The sequence below is a fragment of the Drosophila miranda genome, chromosome XL, assembly GCF_003369915.1.
Source record: "Drosophila miranda strain MSH22 chromosome XL, D.miranda_PacBio2.1, whole genome shotgun sequence".
Taxonomy (NCBI): Eukaryota; Metazoa; Arthropoda; class Insecta; order Diptera; family Drosophilidae; genus Drosophila; species Drosophila miranda.
In genome coordinates, this window is record NC_046673.1 from 7,598,785 (window position 1) to 7,624,371 (window position 25,587).

The 25,587-nt window shown below is 45.8% G+C and overlaps 3 protein-coding genes across 4 annotated transcripts in view; 1 reads left to right on the plus strand and 2 right to left on the minus strand.

Annotated features, from left to right (window-relative positions):
* Positions 1–2,369: 2,369 nt before the first annotated feature.
* Positions 2,370–13,224, minus strand: LOC108162444 (probable ATP-dependent RNA helicase CG8611). Its single transcript, XM_017297187.2, has 5 exons — positions 13,072–13,224; positions 11,202–13,003; positions 10,051–10,478; positions 3,714–3,903; positions 2,370–3,638 (listed from the first exon to the last, which is right to left on the minus strand). The coding sequence occupies exons 1-5, from the start codon at positions 13,132–13,134 to the stop codon at positions 3,368–3,370; spliced, it is 2,754 nt and encodes a 917-aa protein (XP_017152676.1). The 5' UTR covers positions 13,135–13,224; the 3' UTR covers positions 2,370–3,367.
* Positions 13,225–13,944: 720 nt separating this feature from the next.
* Positions 13,945–25,587, minus strand: part of LOC108152152 — a 56,015-nt gene continuing 44,372 nt past the window's right edge. Inside the window, exons 2-3 of the mRNA XM_017281272.2 lie at positions 14,628–15,008; positions 13,945–14,105 (exon numbers count right to left, since the gene is read on the minus strand). Of these exons, the coding sequence (XP_017136761.1) occupies positions 13,957–14,105; positions 14,628–14,682 (204 nt within the window). The 5' untranslated portion in view covers positions 14,683–15,008 and the 3' untranslated portion in view covers positions 13,945–13,956. The remainder of the gene's footprint in view (positions 14,106–14,627; positions 15,009–25,587) is intronic.
* LOC108164537 (cytosolic endo-beta-N-acetylglucosaminidase) overlaps positions 16,433–25,587 on the plus strand; it is a 35,865-nt gene continuing 26,710 nt past the window's right edge. For both annotated transcript variants that reach the window (XM_017300337.2, XM_017300338.2), the window contains exon 1: positions 16,433–16,829. In XM_017300337.2, coding sequence (XP_017155826.1) covers positions 16,541–16,829 — 289 coding nt within the window. In that variant the 5' untranslated portion in view covers positions 16,433–16,540. The remainder of the gene's footprint in view (positions 16,830–25,587) is intronic.

Here is a 25,587-nt window from a genome sequence, read left to right on the forward strand (position 1 = left end):
GAAGGTCACCATCAGCCATCACTATCCGACGGAAGAGCTCTTTGACAGATGATCGGCGGGGCCGCGCCAAGAGCCACACAAAATATCGCCCCAGTTGAGCGTTCAAATTAATTGGGTTTTAACGCGAGCCGACGCTGGAGGAGCTGGAACGGGCCGCGGCATGGGCGTAGGACGGAAGCACGAATGAGCCCAGGTGGCACTCCATGGGAGGTAGGTACAACGGGCCGGGAAATGGGTTCCCATAGGACTCCTTTCTTTACGATTGGGATTTATATTATAGAGGATAATGCGTGGTTAACATAAATTAGCCGAAAGTTCTTCTTCTAAATATCCTTATATAGAAGATTTCTTGTAACCCATTCTAAGGCTAAAACCCATTCATTCATTAGTCCATTTTCAGCCATAAAAAAGAAAGAAAGACTATCTTCGGGGCTCACACATGTCCTTATACATAATCTTCAGAAAAAATAGGTGTTTACCACATTCAACCGATCGTTCTTTTGGCAGTTAAACGATACGGATATCCTCTGCAAGGCTATAAAAGGGACCTCTGGAGTACTTCTGCCTTGAGCTAGAGATATCGGTTCATCGGCTATCACGTCGTACAATTTGGTTCCCTAAGATAAAACGTAAGCATATCGTATATGTTATATCCATGCCGCATGCCGTATGCCACATAAACGATATTCTCCGAGCGTATCCGTCAGATACTCCGGACACGTAACGTAATTGGCGCACGGTCGAGCCAGTCAAACACTTAACGCAAACCAATCGCGAACGGTAACCAATACTTAAGTGAAATAAACCAACAACTAGCTCAAATAATTGTCACTTAGAGCACAGCCCATACCGCCCCAACTCTCTCTCTTTCCACCTGCCATTTCATTCCGTGCCCCACCCGATTGTCAACGCCGTGGGCCATATTCGATTTGGTCAAAATCAGGCCTGGGGTGGGGGTAAAGTCGGGCGACAAAAATGTTGACAGCTGTTTTGGGTCGTAGCCCCGCAGCCCCACCACCTTGATCCTTTCAATTTCAATATGAGGGAAAGCAGAAAACAGGACAGAAAAAAGGAAAAAAGGAAAGAAAGCATGCAACATTTGCACCTGACCAGGGTGACACCATGAAAGCCCCGAGTCCGACAATGGCATTGTTAATGCAGCCACTACAACTTTATTATAGCCCAACCCCAAAGCCAAAGCCAACGCCAGTCGCAGTCGCAGTAGAGGAGGGTCCACTTTTGCTGGCAATGACGGTGGGCCGCCGAGTGCTTGCCGAGGCGGATTTTAATTTACCCTAATGCGTCTATAATTCGAGCCATTAGTGCAATCACATTAACAATTTTCCACAGACCACCCTTTTGTGGTTGCGCGGGCGGAGGGGGTAACAGGACAGCTTTCCGACAGCGACACGGTGGTGGAGATCTCCGTGGCAGAAGCTGATCCAATTAGATCGGTTTGAATCCGCACATGCGAACATCGAGGACATTGAATTGGCCCAAAGTATCGTAAGCCAATCAAATGGTTGGGTTTTGGGATCGGGATCGAGATTATTACCCACAGATGTTCAGCCAGCGGGGAACCAGACTGATTGGAGGGTTGGAGGTTTTGTCCCGGCTTCATTGATGGATAGCTATTGAATGCGAGTACGTGGTAGCTCTCAAAGGAGATGCTTGTAAGGATTATACGAGTGTATGTACATAGTTTTCTGGAAAGTCTATCTGTTAGCTACAAATTAAATTGTATGACTATGATTTTAATATCTTAAAGATCTCAATAAATTATTAAAGATATACACTCATTATTCGTCCCTTCCAGTGTTCCTTCCGAAGCTCCACCAATGGCACACTCGTACCATCCCAAGCACCACTTCCGGTGTACGCATGACCACAGACAGAGCCCCTGAACAGTGTACAATGTACATATAGATATTCATGGCTCTTATGTGCCCACAGACACGCACTTGCGAAGGGGTTTCCATTTAATGGTCGCATTTATACCAAAATATTATTTCATATGTTGACACTCGCATGTAATTAGGCGCCGACTGGGCTCCGATTGTTCACGCCTGATTGACTTTGACTTTGACTGCGACTTTGAGTGACAGACGACAGGCTAGGGGAGCGTCGCGTCTCCTTCCCTACTGGGCCAGTGGCCTGATTAAAAATCAATCGCTGAGCGTCTAATTAGGGGCCCACTCGTTCAATGAGAGGCCGCAATTAAGGGCCATAATACCCAGAGCCCCGACCCGACCCGCCCCGCCCGCTACAGAACGGGCACGTGTCCTGGCCAAATAGAGTAACAAAAAGTTATTTAAGCCATAAACGAAGCCAGCAAAAACAAATCGCTGCTGAATGGGGGAGAGTGTTTATATGTTTTTGATATTTATTTATGCCTTGTCCAACAAATTATGCGCTTCAGTTGCATAAAAAGGCGAGGCAGCCATCAGGCAACACGTGCCGCCCCATGGCCCTGCCGCGGACCGCAATCTCTAACATTTTCAAAACTGAATGAATCTGCAGTGAGCGGAAAATGGATTTCTAATATTTTCCACAAAAAAAAAAAAAAAATAAGGAGCAGAATAAAAAAATATATACATCAATTTAAAGAGGGAAAAGTAATCATAAAACATGAAAGGAAGAAGGGCCGAAGTGTTTGATACTCTCGCAGATCGGTGGTCCCTTGTCATCTATATGATATTGATTTTGTTTAAGCCTAAACATGTGCCTATCGGTATACATTGGATTCTCAGTGGAAGGTTGAATGGCTTCGAAGCTAGAACACTTTTGGGTTCGAGAAGTGCTTGGGGTCCTTCAGGCCGAAAACCCGATCTAGGTCCGATCTTTTCTGTTCTTATTAATGTCAAATAAAGTAGCAATTAGGAACAGGAACAGACATGTCTATATAGATTTCTATGTATATATAGCACTCTATTGGGTTGAGGATCCTAGCTTCTGTTCGCTGCTAACAAAACTAAAATACTCTCTGCAAGGGTGCCAAGAGAGGCATGGAGAGCTGGGCTTAAAATATGCTGGCTGCTCTCCGGGCTTCACACAACTTTTCCCACAGGACGTCCGGGCTTAAAAGTTGAGAAAAATGAAACTTTTATGAGCGCATCTCGTTTGACTTTTTTTCCTAGAGTTTTCCTTATACATAAACTTATTTTTGTTGTATTTCTTATCTTGGCCGGCCGAGCAATATTCTTTTCGATTAAATGCTTGAGCAGGCACACGGCGGACAGGCAGACAGGCGGACAGGCGGCCGGAACAAAATGGCGCGCATAAAGAGTCGCAAAGTGGCCGGAGAGAGCTCTTCTGCGATGTCCTCCCGGACTCCTCTCGGTCTCCGGATGACGGACTCCTGCACGGACTACGCCTGCTTAAGTCGCTTGGCCGGCCCCGCCGATGGGAGGCCGCTGTCAAACTCGGATATGTTGAGGACCCGCGACTTGTTCAGGCTCTTCATGAAGCTACTCCGACCAACGGCGCCTCCTGCTGGGGGTGGTCCTCCTGCTGCTCCTGCCTTCTTCTGTTCCTTGCTTTGAATGTCCTTTGGCTGCATCTGACGCACTTCCCCGCTGACTGTGGTCGTGTAGACGCGTCGCTTGCTCCGCTTCTCCTGCTGCATCTTTTCGGGATCGCTGCAACGATAAACGATATGATTAGATTGCTAGGATTTCGATGTCTTAACGCTTTGAAAGCTATCGATAACATACCGCTCCGTGTAGGTCAATCGATTGGTGGGTGGTGGGGCCTTGGGGGCGGCATGTTTGCCTGCGAACTTTGTGGGGGCCTCCTTGAGGGCAAAGCTCTTGGCGAAGTGTCCCATGTGGGCGATGCGTACGTTGAAGATGGGCTTCAGCTCTTTGGGAAATGTCGAATAGAACTTCATCCAGGACACAAAGGCTGCAAATCAAACAAAAGCGGAGGGAAACAAAGGTTAGCGACAGAGTGAGAACAGCCGTGAGGGGAGGGGGGCAAATGTAGCATGTTAATGCTTTTAGAATTAATTGATGTCTTGGCTTAAGTGCTCTCTGCCTCATATGTGCAGTGTGTGTGTGTGTGTGTGTTTGTGGCATTCATTACAGAATAAATTTGTTAAAATGACAAATGAGCAATGTCACCAAAGGATTTCCACATCCATGTCGTCTCCATTGTGCGACTGACTCTGTGCGGTTTGGCTGTGTGGCTGGGTTCCGTTCTGTTCCGTTCCGTTCCTTTTGGTGTTGTGGGCATGTCCTTGCTAATTACGCAGCACTTATGCCAGGCAAATCCAAATTATACAACAATGATATCAAATTACCAACTGCGGTGGCACTCACCAACAAAGACCGCAATTGTTACCCCGATAAGCATCTCGAGCGAGAGACAACAACAGCAATGGCAACGGCAACGGCAACGGCAACGGCGACAGTGAAAGTGAGATATGTAAATTAGATGTGAAATGAAAAATGCAACGAAATGTACGAGGCATGCCTCGTATCTACATCAAACAAGGCAGATGTGAAGTGGCAGACGAGCAGAGGAGCGAAGGGTGTGCGCACAATGGCAAAGAGGTACGGTACTCGTGTGCATCATATCATATCCAACTGGATGTGGAAAACAATTGAAACCGCAACAAATCCTTGTGTCAAGGACCTCACGAGGGGCCAAGTAATCAGCCTGAATACCAAGAGACAGATCCTATACAGGAACTAGTCTCTGGAACATAGATACATATCTATTTAGAGCCGGAAATCGTACTGAACAAGGAACAATTTAATTTTAACAAATGAACCATCGAATAATATATAAACCTATATAAATTATCCCCATAATATCATGTTACCTAATAATTAATAAACCATACAATAAAATAAATCTGAAATCTAAAATGAACAATTAATGATAATGAAAATGGGAATGGGATTGGTGTGAATTGGAGTTCTTATGTACATTTGGGATGCATAATGGGAAAAGTTGGAAACCTGCGATATGGAATGCATACAGAACACAGAAGACCCCACTCGAGATTGTTTGAAACTAAATATGTTTCACGAGACGATTCTTTTGGGCTGTTTTGGTTTTTTCTGGCTTCGTTTCAGTGCTTGATAGTCGATTGCAATATTTACATGCTCGCACATACCCCAATAGCCTGCCCCTCTTAGGCCAAAAAAAAACATTTTCCAGCTAGTACGAGTATCATTAACCAAATGAAGCAGTTCCATTTCCTTTTTAGTGTCCCATAATTGATTGCTCATGAATCAGGGGCGAGGAACCAACCGCAGGCCGCAAATCTGAGACACCTCAAGCTCCCACACACCCACCATGACCAAGTCGTATCCGGGGGTGGATATGTCAGGAGTACGGGGAAAACAGATCCGGGGAGTGGAGAGAGAGGGTGTGGTAGTAGCCGGACGAGATGGATGCAAAGACGTTCCTGCCCAAGCAATTAACTCACAGCAGCCGTCCCGCCTCGTCTCGTCTCGTCTCGGTCGTTTTTCAGTCCGTAACCGTACGCCGTATCCGTACTGGCACTCTCACTCACACGCGGGCCATTCTTTCCGTAGAGTCAGAGAGTCCCTTTCGTCCTTTGTGTGGGTCTCTCGAAGTCTCAAAGTCAAGCCCTTGTCTCTGGGTCTGGCTTAATTGCCGCAAATGCGATTACAGTCAAGTGGCAGACATTAAATAAACAAAAAGTATGACGGCAGCGGATGTTTAGAGACGTCTGCCAGCCGGAAGTAGCGAATAAAATAAATGTCATTCGAGAGAATATACACCACTACTCCACTACTCTCGACTCCAAAACCACTGCCAGTCTCCTTTGAATTTGCCACAGAAACCGCACAAAATGGCTTTTATGCTACTTTGCCTGCCGCCTGCCTGTCGTCCTGCCAGCGTTTTGGCCCATTGTCTCCGCTGGCAAGGAATTTGAGCGTGATTGGAGTGGGTGTTGGGTGTTGGGTGGTGGAGGGTGGGTGACCCTGGGACTGCCGACTGCGGACTGTGTGGCTAATGCTCCCGTCAGCAGCTCAACGGCTCAACGGAGGCCAAAATGCAAGCGGATATTTTATAAAGCGCGCGCGTGTCCATGTGGTTTTCGTTTGCTTTGTTGTACGTTGTAGGCGTGGCAAATTGTTGTGATTGTTTTTCCTTTTGTGTCCTTCTTAATCCGTTCTCTCTCTCGCTCTCTCTCACACTGTCCCTTTCGAAGGGTTTCACTGGCGTAGGATTTTCGCCAAAGGCCTGTTTTTGTGTGCTCATGTGATACTCGGATATGCGGATATACGGGGCATATAGCAGCTAATAAGTGGCTTAAAATGGGCGAAGGCGAATGCGGAGCTAGTGGTTAGGCAGCCACAAAGGTGCACTTCCTGCTCGCCTGATGACTATATTTCAAAGGGTACTATCTAGGGAGGAAAATCAAAAATGTAGAGACAGAAACTGAATAAGTAAATTTATATGAAATACAAATGTACACGCAAAATTGCTACGGATGGAACGGGATTTACAGATCTGTTAAGAAATATATTCGGATGTTTCTTTATTCAAGTTTCTAAATACTCAAAAGGCTGGTTCCACTTGTGGATTATACCAAAGATTTATTTCAATCGAGTCGAGAAAATGATAATCATACGGATGGAAATCCTCAGACATATCACAATTATTCAAATGGTTATCTGCACAAATTGCACAAGGAATTGCACGAATTTACCATTCCAGTAATTTATCATCAACAAAATGTAATAATAAGTAAAAGAAATTCGATTAAGGGTCATCGCGGAATCGAATTTTGATCAAGAGAGAATTCCAATCAAGCAGCCTTCTTTAGAAAGCTTTTACTGCATCGAATAAATTAAATAATCGAATCCGAAATTACACTAGACAACAAAACAAACAAAACCAAAGCGAGTCTTTTTTTTGTGAAATAAATTATACAAATATAAAATTTAAACACAAGAAATATAACATTTTTATCGCCTTTTCCTGACTTTTAAAAGTCGAAAAAATTGTTTTCATTTGAGAGATTAATCTTTTCCAGACGGAAAGCTGAAGCTACAAAGTTTTTAAGGGCGATTTATAGTGGCATTATCAGCTCTTCAGAACTGCATAGTTCAGTACAACCAAATTTAATTCACTTAAGTTATGTGAAAAAAGAAGCACTACCTCTAAAAAACATTAAAAACAGATACCATTGTTTTTAAATTAACAAAAAACTAATTTTGCCCCGAACAATAAACCATAATTCATTAAAAATTTTGAAAGCCTCAAATCGATTGGAAAAAGTCGGTTTGGTCCAAGGAGTACAAATGGTGGTGCATAGGGCTATTAATCGATTACTTCTTTGAAGTCATTGACTACTTGTTGAAAGTAATCGAGGATTCGTCTATTACATTTTTACAGTCATCAATTAGTCATAAGCTCAACGATGATTTATCTATTCATATTTTAAATCGATATATATATATCGAAGATTTCTCCATTAAATTTGTATAGTCATCGATTATTTGGCTATTATTATTTAAAACTCATCGATTATTTATCTATTCATTTTTTAAATCGATCTAAATATCGCTGATTCTTTTTTAAAGTCATCGATTATCAAGAATATCTTTACATAAATACTAACTAGCATCGAAAATGTTCTCTTTTCTGCGAGGCAAACATCCGGGGGCTTGGACAGCCTCTGAAACGATGGATTCAAATAGAGAATAGACGTTTCTTTGTTTCCATAAAACTGTACAGAGACCATTAGTGTTTTGTTAATAAATATATTTGTGTGTGCCGTGCAGTTTCCCTTGAGATGTGCTTGCCATTGCCTTGCACCCTTGATACGCACTGTAGCACACGGGGGAGCCATCTGTGGAAGATACTGAAACGTTGAAAGCTTGGAGCACAGCTGAATCCCGCCTTGGATTCGTGGAAGAAAAAGTGAATTTCAACTTGAAAATTGTTTCAATTACCGATGGAAAGCGAGGGACTCTTGACTCCACTCCCACAGAACTACTCGTACCTCCTGTGCCACATTTTTTGGTGCCATCTCTCATCTGCCACATTTGCTCCTTTCTTCTCCCCGCTGATGGCTGATGTTGCCTGCTCTAACTGCTTTTATCTGCTGCTTTGTACAGTTTTGTTCAAGCGTAATACTTTTTAATGGCTTTTTGATTGGACGGAGCAAAGCAGCAGCAGCCGCAGCAAACTGCATCTCTCTCTCTCTCCCTCTCTGTCCCCCAGTCAGTATCTGTATCTGACTCTGTCTCTGTCTCCGTTGGTTTTATTGCATTCCCCCACTCCCCCTTCGTTTGGTTGCTGCTCTCAAGTTTTGCCAAGTGGCTTCCTGCCTTGACGCTTGACTCGGCGCTTAAGTGCAATTGGAGTTGCCATTTTGACAGACTCGACTCGACTCCTCTTCTCTCCTCTCCTCTCCAGCCAATTCTCTTTCTAGTCATGCCTCTTTCTCCTTTCTCCATTTCTCTTTGCTGCTTGCTCTTCTGTAGCCTCTCCCCCATCCATATCGGTTTTGTTGGCCTGCTGTTGCTGTCTTGCTATTGTTTTGCGATTGGCCTGAAAGCCATTTGGATATTTTGCTCAGTTTCCGTTTCCTGTTTCGAGTCGCCATCAGTGGCCGTCTCCCACCTCCGGCTCTTATGATTCATTTTGCATTCATTTTGTGCTCTGCTCTCCATTTGGCGGGGCGTTGTTCGATTTTCAATTTCCCTGGTCTCCTTGAAAACATGGAAAAAAGTTCTTCTATAGCGGCGTTTTTTTCCCCCGAACCCCACAACAGGGACAACCCTTCAACCTGCTGCCGCTGCTGGCCCAGGGCCTTGGTAACATCTAATTAACTTTTTTCCTATCCCCATCCCTATCCATCCAAGGCTCCAATTACAATTTCAACAGGACATTAACATTACCATTGATTGGGTGGGGATTGACAGTTGTAAAGAGGAAACAAATAGTATAGCCCTGCACTTGGGATACCCTGTGAGGGGTTTTCCATTCCAATCGAATTGGGAGTTCCTAAAGATTCCGTGTGGTGTGCAATGATAAAAAGACTATCCACAGCACCTCTCAAATGGAGTACAGTAGGAGCACTCATTATCGATTCTACTGAGGATTCTGTAGCCATGAGCTTGGAGAGAGTCCTCTTTTTGCTCGAACGAGACCAGGGAACCATAGATGTTCTTGTAGTCATATCTATAGTTCTTTCTTTGAGCTCTTTTAATGGCTCAAACACCTTTTCCACATCACCTTCTTTCTCTTTCGTCTGCTCTTCCACGTGCAAAATATTTTTAAATAGTCCCAAAAGATGGTTATACCGATACTAAAACGTATATACCCTTTTCCACTTTCCGTTGTCGGCAAGGGAAATAAAATAAAGTATAAAGGGAAATAAAAAAAAAGCTGAAAAAGCAGAAAAACAGAAAAGGTTCAGGACGATGAAAGGAGTCGCTGTTGGCCATTTGCCCCCCTGGCTATTGAGGGAGGAAGAAAGGAAGGATAGCTGGCTGGCTGGCTGGACAGGGGACAGAAAACTGGGCGGGAGTGGAGTCGAGTGGATCCATTTGACACGCAATCGAAATTAACTTCAAATATGAAATAATTTTTGTGTTTTTAACGCGCGTTGCCCCCCGATGATGATGGCTGATGGCTGATGGCTGGTGTGGTCCAAGGACCGGGGACTTACGGAGACAGTAGGGGGCGTGGAGAGTACGTCCAACTTATAATTGGAAAAATAGCACAGAGGACTGTTTGTGTGTGTTTTCCCTCCCGCTTCTGTCTGTTTTCCAACTTTTTGTAGTAGAAGAGCGCCGAGCGAGAATTGTGTCGTAAAAAATCATAATTACAAAGTTAATGTTCTCTTGGTGAAAGAATTAAATTGCTGGTTCGGCCAGAGAGTCCAGCGAGTCCAGCTAGTCCGGCTAGTGTCGGTCTTTGGGTTGGAATTCGAGCCAATTGGAAAAGTAAATGCCATGGGAACTGGCCAAATGAGACATTGACTAGCGGGGAGGGGGCCGTGAGGAAAGGAAATGGAAGGGAGGGGAAGGAAAGGAGAGGAGAGGGAAGCCTCACCTTTGCAGGACTTGTCGTGCAGCTCGCGATCATCCTCGAGGAGCGTTTGGAATTTGTGCTGGAGATTGGACGCCGCCTCCTGAACGGTTCGCGCCTCGTCGTCGAGCGGCAGCAGGGTCTGCAGATAGGCGTACATGTCGCCCTGCTGGATCCGGATGCGTTTGTTCTCCAGGTGCCGCACAAACTGCGACTCGCTGGGGGCCAGGAAGAGCACGGCCCTGCCCTTGCGGCCCGCACGCGCCGTCCGTCCCACACGATGCACAAAGTCCGCCGTGGTCTGGGGCGGCGTATACTGGATCACAAGCTTAATGTCGGGCACATCGATGCCACGGCCCACCACATCGGTGGCCAGTAGCACACAGCTGGCGCAGTCCCTGAATCCCCGAAAGACGCCCTGACGCTCCGTCTGGGTCATGGAGCCGTGCAGTCTGCAAAAACAAAACGAAAAAGTCAATGGAGATTCGATATTCGATATTCGATCTAGCCCTGAAGCTTTATCGTTCATTCATACATTCGAACCGAGTGTATGCTCATGTTCTATGGAAAGATATTTTCATTCTTAAAGGAGATTAAAGGACCCTTACTAATGCCATAACATAGTCCTAGTGTGCCATAGTCATCCGTTGATATTGTACATTTTTGAATGTTTAAATGAGTTGCGCACGATTTTTGCCACAAATATTAACCAGAAAGTTTCGCACTCACTGATCATCGATCATGCAAATGATCATGTAAATGCAGCCTATATATTTCTATATACGATATGCATATGGAAAACTTTGCAGATCTTAGAGGCACAGACGAAGATGCCAGACAAAGATGGGCCCAAAGAGCTAGCGGAGTACATCCAGGACCCTACATAGTGACCTTGACCTCCTCATACATGGCCTAGGAGACTCTATCATCATAGCTTCCACAGACTGATGTGTAACATGGCGACACGCCCTATCCATGATTATGATATTCCTGATTCTTTCAACTAGGTTTTGTACAGAAATATTCTTAAATAGCTTATCTAAAATCTATGTGGCATAACCTTTTAGTTAAATCTACAGTCTACAGTCTCTACAGCCTCTACAGTCTCTAAAGTCTCGTATAAATGTACTTGGAGGTAATGCCAGCCAATGATCTGTTCCCATTCCCCCACTCACTTGAAGAAGCGCAGTCCCTGGAGTAGCGGTGTGCTGGTGTCCTGCTCGTCAGAGTCCTCGTCATTGTCCTTGACCTGCTCGTCGTCCTCGTCGAGCACGCGCCTGGTGAGGGCCTCGTTGAGCATGTCGTGATGGAAGTTCACCATTTCCGTGGTGCTCATAAAGATGATGGCCTTGAACTGCTTGGGGCTGGCGGCCAGTTCCTTGGCCAGCAGCGAAGAGAGGGCCACCAGTCGGAGCTTGGCCGGCACCACGATGTAGCTCAGGTGCAAATTCTCTGGGATGCTGAGCACGCCCGTCACGTCCTCCTGATACTCACCCAGGCCATCGTCCGGCTCCAGCTGGGCCTCGATCGAGTCCTTCTGGTAGCCCTCCTTGCTCTTGAGCGCTGCACTGGCCGCCTCGTCGCTATTGTCGATGTAGAGGGGATCGCTGAGGGCGAGCCCGGCCAGCTCCTGGACCTGGGCGGTGAGCGTTGCGCTCAACAGCAGGCGCTGCAGCTGCGGCAACTTCTCGTCCTGCCCCTGGGCCTCCAACCGGTGCTTGTCAATGGCCTCCACCAGCTGCTTGACGTCCCGCTCGTATCCGAGCTCCAGCAGGCGATCGGCCTCGTCCAGCACCAGGAATTGGAGGCGAAACAGCTTGAAGGAGGCCGTGTGCAGCAGATGGTCGACCAGGCGGCCCGGCGTCCCCACCAGCACATTGATTCCCTTCCGCAGGCGCGCCTTCTCGCTCTTGCGACTCTCTCCACCCAGCAGGGATCCCGGTACGATCCATGTGTAAGGCTTGACCAGCTTCTGGAAGAGCTCGTACGTCTGCACGACCAGCTCGCGGGTGGGCACGATGATCAGGGCCACGACGCCGTCGGTGCGCTTGATATGCGGCACCTGGCCCTGGAGCTTCTCCACCAGTGGCAGGGCGTAGGCCAGAGTCTTGCCGGAGCCCGTCTGGGAGCGCACGAGAACATCCTTGCCGCTCAGTACGTGCGGTATGGTCTTCTGCTGCACTGTCGTCAGCTCTGTGATGCTAAGCAAGTCCTCAAGATTCTTCACCGCATGCGCATGCAGCCCGAGACTCGCGACTTTACTGCCAGCGAATATCGTCTCCCTGACGGGCTTCACCGTCCGCTGACCCAGTTGCTTGAGGGCCTCCACATCGCTCTGATCGAAGAGTCCGATTTTCTTTGTGCGAAAGCGATTCACCGATGGGCCAGCGGACGTCTTTGATTCGTTTGGCTCCTGCTTCTGTTCCGACTGCTTTTCCTGTTCTTCGGGCTCTTCTGCTACTGAATTTTCAGCAATTTTCTTCTTTCGTTCCTCCTCGATCTGCGCCTTGAAGATATCGCCAGCACGCGGCAGTTTGTTGGGGTTCTCCGGCTGGCCCTTGCGCGCCTTTAGCGCACGCTTGAGTTGCTCGTCGCTCAGCTTGGACACCGGATTGCTCCGTTTCTTGCTGCCCATGCGTTCGGCCCGCGTGGTCTTGGGCTTAGTCTTGGCCACTGGACCAGTCTTTGCTGGCGCTGCGTTTACATTGAGCATAAGATCATGGCCCAGGCTGGGAGCTGGCTGGGATGTGGTCGCATTGAACATGAGATCCCCAGAGAGCGAGGAAGCAGCGGTAGTGGCAGCGGCAGCGGGAGCAGTAGCAGCAGCAGGAGGAGTAGGCTTTGCCTGGACCCTGGTGGGGACCCGTCGCCGCACTACTATGGCCTTTACCTTGGGCTTCTCATCCGCATTGAACTGGAAATCGAAAATGCTGGACGCCGGAGCGCGTTTCCCTGCCACGGGCTGCCGCGCGGTTTTCTGAAACGGATCCGGGACAATATTGAGCTGCCTTTCACAAATGGAACTTCGGGGAACGGAACACTCACCTTCTGTTGGGTCTTACCGGCCGATGCCTTGGCACTCACATTAAGCGATATGTTGTCCACCATTTCTATAGCATTTGGGGAATTATTGAAATATAGTGAACTGCTTGATCAAAAAACGTGCGCGCAAGCTGCTTCTTCACAAGCTGTGCCATTCGCAACGGAACGCTGACAAAACAGCTGTGGGTGAAAACGGTGATGCCAGACTGTCAAATAAAGGTCAAGAGAGCGCCACATTTGAATTGCCCAACAGCAACAGACTTTGTAATTTATTCAAATCAATTCGTTTATGTTTTTGTGGGTATTTATATATTATGTATATGTATATATATGTGGTATATATTCCGGCAAATACAATAACAGGGTTTTTTGGCTATAAAGAAATGCAGCTGACAGCTGCTCTCATTCTCTCTCTTTCCATCTATCCTTCTCTCTTTTTCTCTCTTATTATTCCTACAACAACAAAAATACTCATCTCACTGCCTTGGGCATGGATGAGGGTGCGTGTTGGATGGGTGGTGGGTGGTGGGTGGGTGTTGTCTGCATAAAACACTTCGTGGAGGGAGGGGTGGAGTGGCATCAGCCCCAACTGCGTGCCCCACAGATGTCAACCACAGACCAATGCATGACTGTGACGGCTGATGCTGCTGCTGCCTCCTCTGCTGCTGCTGCATCCATTCCGACTCCCACTGCTGCTCCTCCTTCAGCTCCTCCGGCAGCTGCCACGCCCACTCCCACATTCATCGGAAGGCTGCAGTGAATGGTTGCCGGCGGCTCCTGCTCCCCGGCCCGCTCCCGGTTCCGCTGTCGCTTGCGCTTCTGTTCCAGCTCTTGCATCATTTGCATGCCGCCGTGGCCGTGCGTCGTGTGGCAGGCAGCATACAACAACTATGCGGTCACATAGTACTCGCGCTGCCGCTTCTGGCACTTCTCCCGAGCAATGTAGCACAGGGCAATCGTTATCAGCAGGGCTATGGTCACGCCCATCCCAATGCTGACCCACATGATCTCCTCGTTGATGCCCACGTACGAGCGACCTGGCCAAAGACGAGACAAGGATGAAACCAAAGAAACCAAAAGGATTCATGAAAAAATGTGAATCAATCAAGGGAAATGTTCGATGGAGTGGAATAGATGGGGGATGGAGAATGAAGGATACCCTGGGAGAGGGTGCAAAGGTTTTGTTACATTTATGAACTTGCGTGAGAGCTGGAGATGCATCTACCGAGCCGAAATCTATATGCATTTGCTGCAATGGATTCAGGAGTACAGGAAAAACATATGCACTTATTATTGCTATAATCGATTGAACGAAATCTGATCCAAATTAAATTATTGTCAGGAGGATTCTTGGAGGCCTGCGGCTCCTCTTATTTTTCGCCATCGAATTGCAGTTGTGGCCTTTGTGGCATGACTTTTGGCACCAGCAGAAAGTACGCAGAAATGGTCATCTCTTTAAACTCTCATCAGAGAAGGGGAGGTGGGTTGTGGGTGGTGTGTGGAGTATGGAGTATGGGGGGGTGCTTGTTTTCGGAATGGATAATTATCGAAACACTTACCATTGTAGTAGTGATTGGAGTAGCCGGCTTTGCCAGCCACACGACCCGCTGGCATTTTGTTTCAGCTTTCAACCAAAACAATGCCACAAAAATGGAAAAGTTTTTGCAACTAATAAAACAATTGCGCGTTTTTTTTTTGTTTGTTTTGGTTTTTGCCGCCCTTGCCAGCAAAGTTAAGCGTTTTTGTTTTGTTATTTCTCTTGGTGTTATTTCTGTGGCTGGTGTCCGGCTCAGCTCGGCTCTCTCTCTCGTTGGCTCTTGTTTAATTGCAATTTATGGGTGGAGTAGACTGCAATGCATCCTGCGTCTTGCGTCCTTGGCCGACAACTCGGTCGTTACGCTGGCAGTGGCGCCAATGCAGCGCCGCGAACTGCCAAGAAGCTAAAAGGAGACGAGACGAGTCATAAATTTTAATAATTTAGCAAGGCAACAAAAATAATTAATTTTCCATTTTGGTATGCAAATCAATTGAAGTTAAATTTGAAAGGGAGCGCGCGCGCGCCCATTACTTGTTTTACAACACTGCCGCGTCAGCGTTCGGCGTTTGCCAATACAGCACGCCATTGGGACAGCTGATTGTGCTGTCACACCAATCTATTAAATTTCATTTTCATGGGAATATTTAAGAACAAAGGGTATAGAAACTTCCATTCACAGTTTTGTCTCTCAAATCGTCCTTAAGTGCATAATTTATTCCAATGGATTGCATTTAAATGCTTGTCGCTCACTTACTTTCAAACAATTTCTATTTGGCGCGCACCATTCGGCTCTTTTTGCCCTCTTTAAATCGGTTAAGGTTAACGAGCAGCATGACACGAATCTGCATATCCTAGGGAAAAGGATATTATAGAATTGCGGAAATGTTTGTCATCCCAGGCTCAAATGGAGGCAGAAACTAGTCAGTCTCTGTTTTCAAGCTATCACAACGATATTTTGCACTTTATTATCTTCTTATAGAGACCAAGAATTGGAATCTGGATCAGGATATACATATACAAGAAACTAATCAAAAGCATGAATACGTTTAAAACATATCAATTTGAGAAAATTTCTTTATTAATTACGTTTTAAAAACAGTTTGGAAAACAGCATCTTAATATTAAATTAATGAAATAGGCTATACAAATGCCTATACTCCGTTTGATAAGCAACAAGTCTTCAATTACCAGCAAATTGCGACAGTTTTTTGTTGAACTTTTTGGTTTAAACCTGGTTTTAGTCAAAATAAAACAATTGGGAGTACTTAAAAGTAGTTAATCTTGTAGAAAATGTATTCATCAATGGGATAAAACTATGTGGGCAGGGCTGAAGGCTATAGTTAGCCAGCATTTTTCAACGGAATATGAAAATTGAAAAATGGGACCGATTTACTTACTTACTCTTACTTTTTTTTTGGTTTGACCTTTTTTCGCAAAAACCTTTTTTAGGAAAAGTCCAATAAGGGCAAGTATTTAAAATAAACCAATCAAGTAGGAAATACGTTCATTAATTGGATTAAATTATGTGGGCAAGGCTGAGAGATCTATACAGCTAGTAATATTCCACAGAATATCAAAATCGAGGAATATGGTTTCCAATCATTGACGGAGAACGATTAACCCATTGTAAGCCAAGGGGGTATTTTAATATTCCACCAAAAATAATGCAAATTTAATCATTTTAGCGCAGATCAGGTGAAAGATATCGTGCTTTTTTACAAAAAGAATTTAAAATCTTGAATTTTTTCAGCCATCTACCTCAAGTAGTTGATCTATTTAAAAAGAGGGGGCTTGGGTGGGGTAAGTTCGTTTTTTCATCATATGAGACTCTATGTTGTTGTTGAATCACCAAATCAAAACAATCACTGGTGCTGTGTCCATTCTCGTTGGAGTTTCAGTTAAAATTTGTGCGTTTCAAGATTATCGGTGTGCAAAATGAAGAGGTCTGCATCCAATCCGAAAGATGCAGTCCCCGATAAAGTACCGGCAAAAAGCGGAGAGGCCAACAATCACACACAACAGAACGATATTGGTCTGGATAGCGGCAACAATTCCGGCAATTCGGATACCGGTTGCAACCAGCACAGCAAAGAAGAGGAACCCCCGCAAATACCGGCTGTGGTGGTGGATGAGGAGGAGGAGCAGGAGCAGAAGCAAGAGATTTTGACGTCATGCGTGGGAGGGGACCAAAAAGTTTGTCTGGATGCCAGCACCTGTGGATGCCGTACGTTCTACTACATACATTTGTACTTATAAGCATACATACATACATATGTATGTATGTACTTGCATGTACCTTCTAAGGTGCGTTTCGAAGCTATACGACACCAAAGAAATTGTAAAACAAAGATTATTGTGCCATTTGCGAGTTGGGTTACATTTCCTTCGTTACATACATACATATGTATTCTACTTTATTGAAATTGTTATTCAAATCTCCTAATCGAGTAGCGAAATTTTTCAAATTTATAGAATATAAGAGCAAGGCCAAATTACTTATTCTCAAATGGAAAATATTACATTTTCTGTTAAATAATTAATTTAACATGTAGTAAGTTTTTTTTCAGAAATTCAATCGCTTTGTGTTTTAAAGCGGCTGTAAAGTGACCTAAAGTCTTGATACGTACTGTAATCAGAGGGAAATCGGTGCACCAACAATTTTTTGTACATTATCTTATCTAGAAAGTACACCCATAAGAGAGGGCAATGGAGCGTCGACATTAGTCATTTTTATACCCGATACTCAAAATGAGTATTGGGGTATATTAGATTTGTGGTAAAAGTGGATGTGTGTAACGTCCAGAAGGAATCGTTTCCGACCCCATAAAGTATATATATTCTTGATCAGCATCAATAGCCGAGTCGATTGAGCCCTGTCTGTCTGTCCGTCTGTCCGTCCGTCCGTCTGTCCGTCTGTCCGTCCCTATTAGCGCCTAGTGCTCAAAGACTATAAGAGCTAGAGCAACGATGTTTTGGATCCAGACTTCTGTGATATGTCACTGCTACAAAAATATTTCAAAACTTCGCCCCGCCCACTTCCGCCCCCACAAAGGACGAAAATCTGTGGCATCCACAATTTTAAAGATATGAGAAAACCAAAAACGTAGAATTGTAGAGAATGACCATATCTTTAAGACTGCGGAATCTGAATTGGATCGTATTATTATTATAGCCAGCATCAAGAAAACAATTTCATTTTTTCTCGCCCTGTCTCTCTCTAACACACACGTAGCATAGGCGGCTTTGCTTAGAGTAAAACATTAGCGCCTAGATCTCAGAGACTACAAAAGCTAGAGCAACCAAATTTGGTATCCACACTCCTAATATATCGGACCGAGACGAGTTTGTTTCAAAATTTCGCCACACCCCCTTCCGCCCCCGCAAAGGACGAAAATCTGGGGATATTCAAAAATCTCAGAGACTATTAAAGCTAGAGTAACCAAATTTGGTATCCGCACTCCTGTTAGTTCTTACTATAAAACGTGTATCTTAAAATTTCGCCCCACCCCCTTCTGCCCACACAAAGGACGAAAATCTGTTGCATCCACAATATTGCACATTCGAGAAAACTAAAAACGCAGAATCATAGATAATGACCATATCTATCAGATTGCTGAATCTGGATCAGATCAGATCATTTTTATAGCCAATAGGAACAAATCAATTTGCAGTGGCTACGCAGCGCCCGACGTCACGCTCAGACTGATTTTCTGTCTCTCTCGCACGCACTCTTTGTCGTGTCGTTTAATATTAGCGGCGTCTGCCGGAGGAGAGCCATACTGACTTAGTATCGGGTATAACCGTAGAGTTGCGGTGGCCGCAGCAACTCAAACGTTCCCCCTCGTTTACTTTGTGATCGAAAAAAATATATAAATCTATATCTGGAAAAACCCAATCCCTTATAAAGGAAATAAATGGAACTGCTGGAAGTGTCGATTGGTTCTGCAGAGCCAACTGTGCTCAAAATTTCTATTAAATATCTAACGACTTTTTAGCAGAATTAATTTGTAAGCAGAACACAGCTGATTGACCGGTGTGACCGTACTTAGTTTCCTGTTGCCTGGCCACACTCTGTCACTATAGGTTGAACCAGGAACCACTAACAATACAGTATATAGATGTGCCAGTTCATACAGCGAACATGTCGCACATCGAACACATGAAACTGGATCCCAGGTTCTTCGGCTCTGGCGTTCGGCTACCGCCGCGTCATCAAGAGCCAAGCAACGCTTTGCATGTAACTGCATACAACAATAGAATACAACACAAAACTGATCAACACAAGAATATAAATAAATATAAACAAAATGAGGTTAATTCATAGCTTGTTGCCATTGGTTTTTAATCAGCTACAGAAAATCACGGATGACCGTGACAAAGTGCCACAGCGTGTTCCGTTTCCGTTTCCGAATTTGACATTGACTTTGCTTCCAAAACGAATCCTTGTCTGTCGGTCATGCTTTGTTTTTTATGTTTCGATAATCTACTCCGCTCAAGTATCATTCCAAAATTGTTTGTTCTGTCCGAGAAAAATAGCTTGTTCAGCTTGATAGTTATATGAGGTACCTCGCCGTGTGCCTCAGGAAATTCGTGCAGCAGATGGTAGTAGTGCTCCGTGGCTATCGGCTCAGTGCTGGCTCTACAATTGGCATGGTCCTTGCTTTTCTTTCCAGCAGGAAATTCTTCTACTGCGCGAGGGCATAGGACAGATTCTCAATATTCCCTGAGCTCTGCTGTCCGATGCCCTCACGCAGTACAAGAATTTCCTCCTCGAGGTGGAAAGCTAGGACCACTCAAATTGCAATGCCAGCAGTGGGCTCATAGCCATATGGCGGACCTCGCCGTGTGCCTCAGGAAATTCGTGCAGCAGACGGTAGTAGTGCTCCGTGGCTATCGGCTCAGTGCTGGCTCTACAATTGGCATGGTCCTTGCTTTTCTTTCCAGGAGGAAATTCTTCTACTGCGCGAGGGCATAGGACAGATTCTCAATATTCCCTGAGCTCTGCTGTCCGATGCCCTCACGCAGTACAAGAATTTCCTCCTCGAGGAGGAAAGCTAGGACCACTCAAATTGCAATGCCAGCAGTGGGCCCATAGCCATATGGCGGACCTCGCCGTGTGCCTCAGGAAATTCGTGCAGCAGACGGTAGTAGTGCTCCTTGGCTATCGGTTCAGTGCTGGCTTTACAATTGGCATGGTCCTCGTTTTTCTTTTCAGGAGGAAATTCTTCTACTGCGCGAGGGCATAGGACAGATTCTCAATATTCCCTGAGCTCTGCTGTCCGATGCCCTCACGCAGTACAAGAATTTCCTCCTCGAGGAGGAAAGCTAGGACCACTCCAATTGCAATGCCAGCAGTGAGCCCATAGCCACGGAGCCTTACCACCGGCTGTTGGACGAACTGCCTGGGGCATACGGCAAGGCCCCCCAGATAAATCTTAAGCTGAACAAGATATTCCTCAAGCGGCTGGACGAGAGCGACTACCTTCATTCTCAGAGCGGAGATTCAACGGTGAGAGGCAAAATCCACATCACAGGCTTCCACCCAATGCCTAACCCCAAACTTTCTTGCAGTGTCTCCCACTCCAGCTGCGACTGATCACTTTCCAAGAATGGGTGGACTTCCTACTGCACGTCAACAAACTCATGGTCGGCACTTGAAGAGGAGGCATTCGGAAAGGTCATGTCGGTCAATGGGGAGCAACAACACACGCTGGACGAGAACCGAAACTTGCCCAAGGACCAAGGACTGCACAGTCATCAAGTTCCTACAGAATGCCTTTCACCGGAACATTTGGGACACGGACAGCTGTTTACTGGAGACCCAACTGTCCACCAGTTCCCGGACATATTCTGCGAGCAGCTTCATCCGATTCCGGCAGGCCTCCACGGACTGGATTTGATGTCTACTGTGCATAAAGTATCTTCAGAATTTGGCTCTCTTGCTCATCTTTCACAGAGAGTTTATCCAGAAAGCAAGAAGCCACCAGAACCCCGGCCCTCTCCATTTCTTCCTTCGGCATCTTGGAAAACGGCCCAGGCTGTGGCACATTCGCAAGGCAATCCGTGATCTTCTGTAGCTGATTAAAAGCCAATGGAAACAAGCTATTAATTGACCTCATTTTGTGTTCTATTTATTTATATTCTTGTGTTGATCAGTTTTGTGTTGTATTCTATTGTTGTATGCAGTTACATGCAAAGTGTTGTTTGGCTCTTGATGACGCGGGGGTTAGCCGATCGCCAGAGCCGAAGACCCTGAGATCCAGTTTCTTGTGTTCGATGTGCTGTATGAACTGGCACATCTGCATATGCATGTATATACTGTATGGTTAGTGGTTGAAACCCGTCCAATAATATATTATCTATACTATAATGAGTTCTATCATAGGTTCTATATAATTAGAATTAGAATAATAATTTCTTATTCTCAAATGGAAAATATTACATTTTCTGTTAAATAATTAACTTAACATGTGATAAGTTAGAAGTTAGAAATTCAATCGCTTTGTGTTTTAAAGCGGCTGTAAAGTGACCTAAAGTCTTGATACGTACTGTAATCAGAGGGAAATCGGTATACCAACAATTTTTTGTACATTATCTTATCTAGAAAGTACACCCATAAGAGAGGCCAATGGAGCGTCGACATTAGTCATTTTTATTATTTGTATACTCTTGCAGAGGATAGCATAATGCTGCCCCCCGCAATCTTGCATTGTGGAAATAGAAGCACTCTCGAACTGCTTTGGCTTTAAAGGAACTGCTTGTTTGAGCATACCGCGGCGCACCCCTCTGTTAGCTTTCGTACTTTCTTCTGTTATCATTATTGATGATACTATAATGTGTAATGGGCTTAGAAACCCACATAGTACATAGTATAATGCACATGTATATTTATGTATGTATGACTTTAGATTATGTTCGATAATCTAAACGATAGTCTACGAAGAAATGCTCTCTACGAGCGTATTGTATATTCTTTATTGTGAGAAGTCCGCACTATTATCTGTTTTATGATCATCTCCACAGTTTCAATGTAAAATACTGGACACATTTTCTCAGGAGATTAATTCTGTAACTACAACTTCACAAACTTTGATTAAAAGTCTTTCGTTTTGGAACAAGGACAGTTTCCTGGACTTGAACTTGCGCCTGATCGGAGCTCGAGGATTCTCCAAGTCCAGTTCCACGATCTGCCTAAACTATTCCCTTTTCGATTCCACTACTAGGACGAAAACCCAATACAGAAATACGACGACTAAGGCTTATCTCAACTGGCAGATGCAGAAACAAACTAAAGGTAGCAATAAGATGGGGCTATATCTTTAATCAGTCAACAATTAAATTCGTTTCACGTTTTCTGTGTCTCTTTCCTCCGCTGGAGGCAGGATGTAGAGTAATTTAGCTTATGGAGATACTCAAAACATGATCATTACACACACTTATGAGACTCTCGAGACTCTTCGGGGACTGACTGGCTCTCCTGCTGCTTTAGTTGCCACACACTTGTGAGACGAGCCACGCCCAAGGCACCGGCAGCGGCTCCAAAGACCTTCAGTGGCTTACTGCTTCCTGACTGGGCCAGCAAAACGGAGCCCATTCCGATCAGACACATGCCACTGAAGCATCGTCGGCGCAAAGGATCCCGTTCTCTGCGGCAAAATAGCAGAATCATTTCGTTTTTTACTTTGTGATCGAAAAAAATATATAAATCTATATCTGGAAAAACCCAATCCCTTATAAAGGAAATAAATGGAACTGCTGGAAGTGTCGATTGGTTCTGCAGAGCCAACTGTGCTCAAAATTTCTATTAAATATCTAACGACTTTTTAGCAGAATTCATTTGTAAGCAGAACACAGCTGATTGACCGGTGTGACCGTACTTAGTTTCCTGTTGCCTGGCCACACTCTGTCACTATAGGTTGAACCAGGAACCACTAACAATACAGTATATAGATGTGCCAGTTCATACAGCGAACATGTCGCACATCGAACACATGAAACTGGATCCCAGGTTCTTCGGCTCTGGCGTTCGGCTACCGCCGCGTCATCAAGAGCCAAGCAACGCTTTGCATGTAACTGCATACAACAATAGAATACAACACAAAACTGATCAACACAAGAATATAAATAAATATAAACAAAATGAGGTTAATTCATAGCTTGTTGCCATTGGTTTTTAATCAGCTACAGAAAATCACGGATGACCGTGACAAAGTGCCACAGCGTGTTCCGTTTCCGTTTCCGAATTTGACATTGACTTTGCTTCCAAAACGAATCCTTGTCTGTCGGTCATGCTTTGTTTTTTATGTTTCGATAATCTACTCCGCTCAAGTATCATTCCAAAATTGTTTGTTCTGTCCGAGAAAAATAGCTTGTTCAGCTTGATAGTTATATGAGGTACCTCGCCGTGTGCCTCAGGAAATTCGTGCAGCAGACGGTAGTAGTGCTCCGTGGCTATCGGCTCAGTGCTGGCTCTACAATTGGCATGGTCCTTGCTTTTCTTTCCAGGAGGAAATTCTTCTACTGCGCGAGGGCATAGGACAGATTCTCAATATTCCCTGAGCTCTGCTGTCCGATGCCCTCACGCAGTACAAGAATTTCCTCCTCGAGGAGGAAAGCTAGGACCACTCAAATTGCAATGCCAGCAGTGGGCCCATAGCCATATGGGGGACCTCGCCGTGTGCCTCAGGAAATTCGTGCAGCAGATGGTAGTAGTGCTCCGTGGCTATCGGCTCAGTGCTGGCTCTACAATTGGCATGGTCCTTGCTTTTCTTTCCAGGAGGAAATTCTTCTACTGCGCGAGGGCATAGGACAGATTCTCAATATTCCCTGAGCTCTGCTGTCCGATGCCCTCGCGCAGTACAAGAATTTCCTCCTCGAGGAGGAAAGCTAGGACCACTCAAATTGCAATGCCAGCAGTGGGCCCATAGCCATATGGGGGACCTCACCGTGTGCCTCAGGAAATTCGTGCAGCAGATGGTAGTAGTGCTCCGTGGCTATCGGCTCAGTGCTGGCTCTACAATTGGTATGGTCCTTGCTTTTCTTTCCAGGAGGAAATTCTTCTACTGCGCGAGGGCATAGGACAGATTCTCAATATTCCCTGAGCTCTGCTGTCCGATGCCCTCACGCAGTACAAGAATTTCCTCCTCGAGGAGGAAAGCTAGGACCACTCAAATTGCAATGCCAGCAGTGGGCCCATAGCCATATGGCGGACCTCGCCGTGTGCCTCAGGAAATTCGTGCAGCAGATGGTAGTAGTGCTCCGTGGCTATCGGCTCAGTGCTGGCTCTACAATTGGCATGGTCCTTGCTTTTCTTTCCAGGAGGAAATTCTTCTACTGCGCGAGGGCATAGGACAGATTCTCAATATTCCCTGAGCTCTGCTGTCCGATGCCCTCACGCAGTACAAGAATTTCCTCCTCGAGGTGGAAAGCTAGGACCACTCAAATTGCAATGCCAGCAGTGGGCTCATAGCCATATGGCGGACCTCGCCGTGTGCCTCAGGAAATTCGTGCAGCAGACGGTAGTAGTGCTCCGTGGCTATCGGCTCAGTGCTGGCTCTACAATTGGCATGGTCCTTGCTTTTCTTTCCAGGAGGAAATTCTTCTACTGCGCGAGGGCATAGGACAGATTCTCAATATTCCCTGAGCTCTGCTGTCCGATGCCCTCACGCAGTACAAGAATTTCCTCCTCGAGGAGGAAAGCTAGGACCACTCAAATTTCAATGCCAGCAGTGGGCCCATAGCCATATGGCGGACCTCGCCGTGTGCCTCAGGAAATTCGTGCAGCAGACGGTAGTAGTGCTCCGTGGCTATCGGTTCAGTGCTGGCTTTACAATTGGCATGGTCCTCGTTTTTCTTTTCAGGAGGAAATTCTTCTACTGCGCGAGGGCATAGGACAGATTCTCAATATTCCCTGAGCTCTGCTGTCCGATGCCCTCACGCAGTACAAGAATTTCCTCCTCGAGGAGGAAAGCTAGGACCACTCCAATTGCAATGCCAGCAGTGAGCCCATAGCCACGGAGCCTTACCACCGGCTGTTGGACGAACTGCCTGGGGCATACGGCAAGGCCCTCCAGATAAATCTTAAGCTGAACAAGATATTCCTCAAGCGGCTGGACGAGAGCGACTACCTTCATTCTCAGAGCGGAGATTCAACGGTGAGAGGCAAAATCCACATCACAGGCTTCCACCCAATGCCTAACCCCAAACTTTCTTGCAGTGTCTCCCACTCCAGCTGCGACTGATCACTTTCCAAGAATGGGTGGACTTCCTACTGCACGTCAACAAACTCATGGTCGGCACTTGAAGAGGAGGCATTCGGAAAGGTCATGTCGGTCAATGGGGAGCAACAACACACGCTGGACGAGAACCGAAACTTGCCCAAGGACCAAGGACTGCACAATCATCAAGTTCCTACAGAATGCCTTTCACCGGAACATTTGGGACACGGACAGCTGTTTACTGGAGACCCAACTGTCCACCAGTTCCCGGACATATTCTGCGAGCAGCTTCATCCGATTCCGGCAGGCCTCCACGGACTGGATTTGATGTCTACTGTGCATAAAGTATCTTCAGAATTTGGCTCTCTTGCTCATCTTTCACAGAGAGTTTATCCAGAAAGCAAGAAGCCACCAGAACCCCGGCCCTCTCCATTTCTTCCTTCGGCATCTTGGAAAACGGCCCAGGCTGTGGCACATTCGCAAGGCAATCCGTGATCTTCTGTAGCTGATTAAAAGCCAATGGAAACAAGCTATTAATTGACCTCATTTTGTGTTCTATTTATTTATATTCTTGTGTTGATCAGTTTTGTGTTGTATTCTATTGTTGTATGCAGTTACATGCAAAGTGTTGTTTGGCTCTTGATGACGCGGGGGTTAGCCGATCGCCAGAGCCGAAGACCCTGAGATCCAGTTTCATGTGTTCGATGTGCTGTATGAACTGGCACATCTGCATATGTATGTATATACTGTATGGTTAGTGGTTGA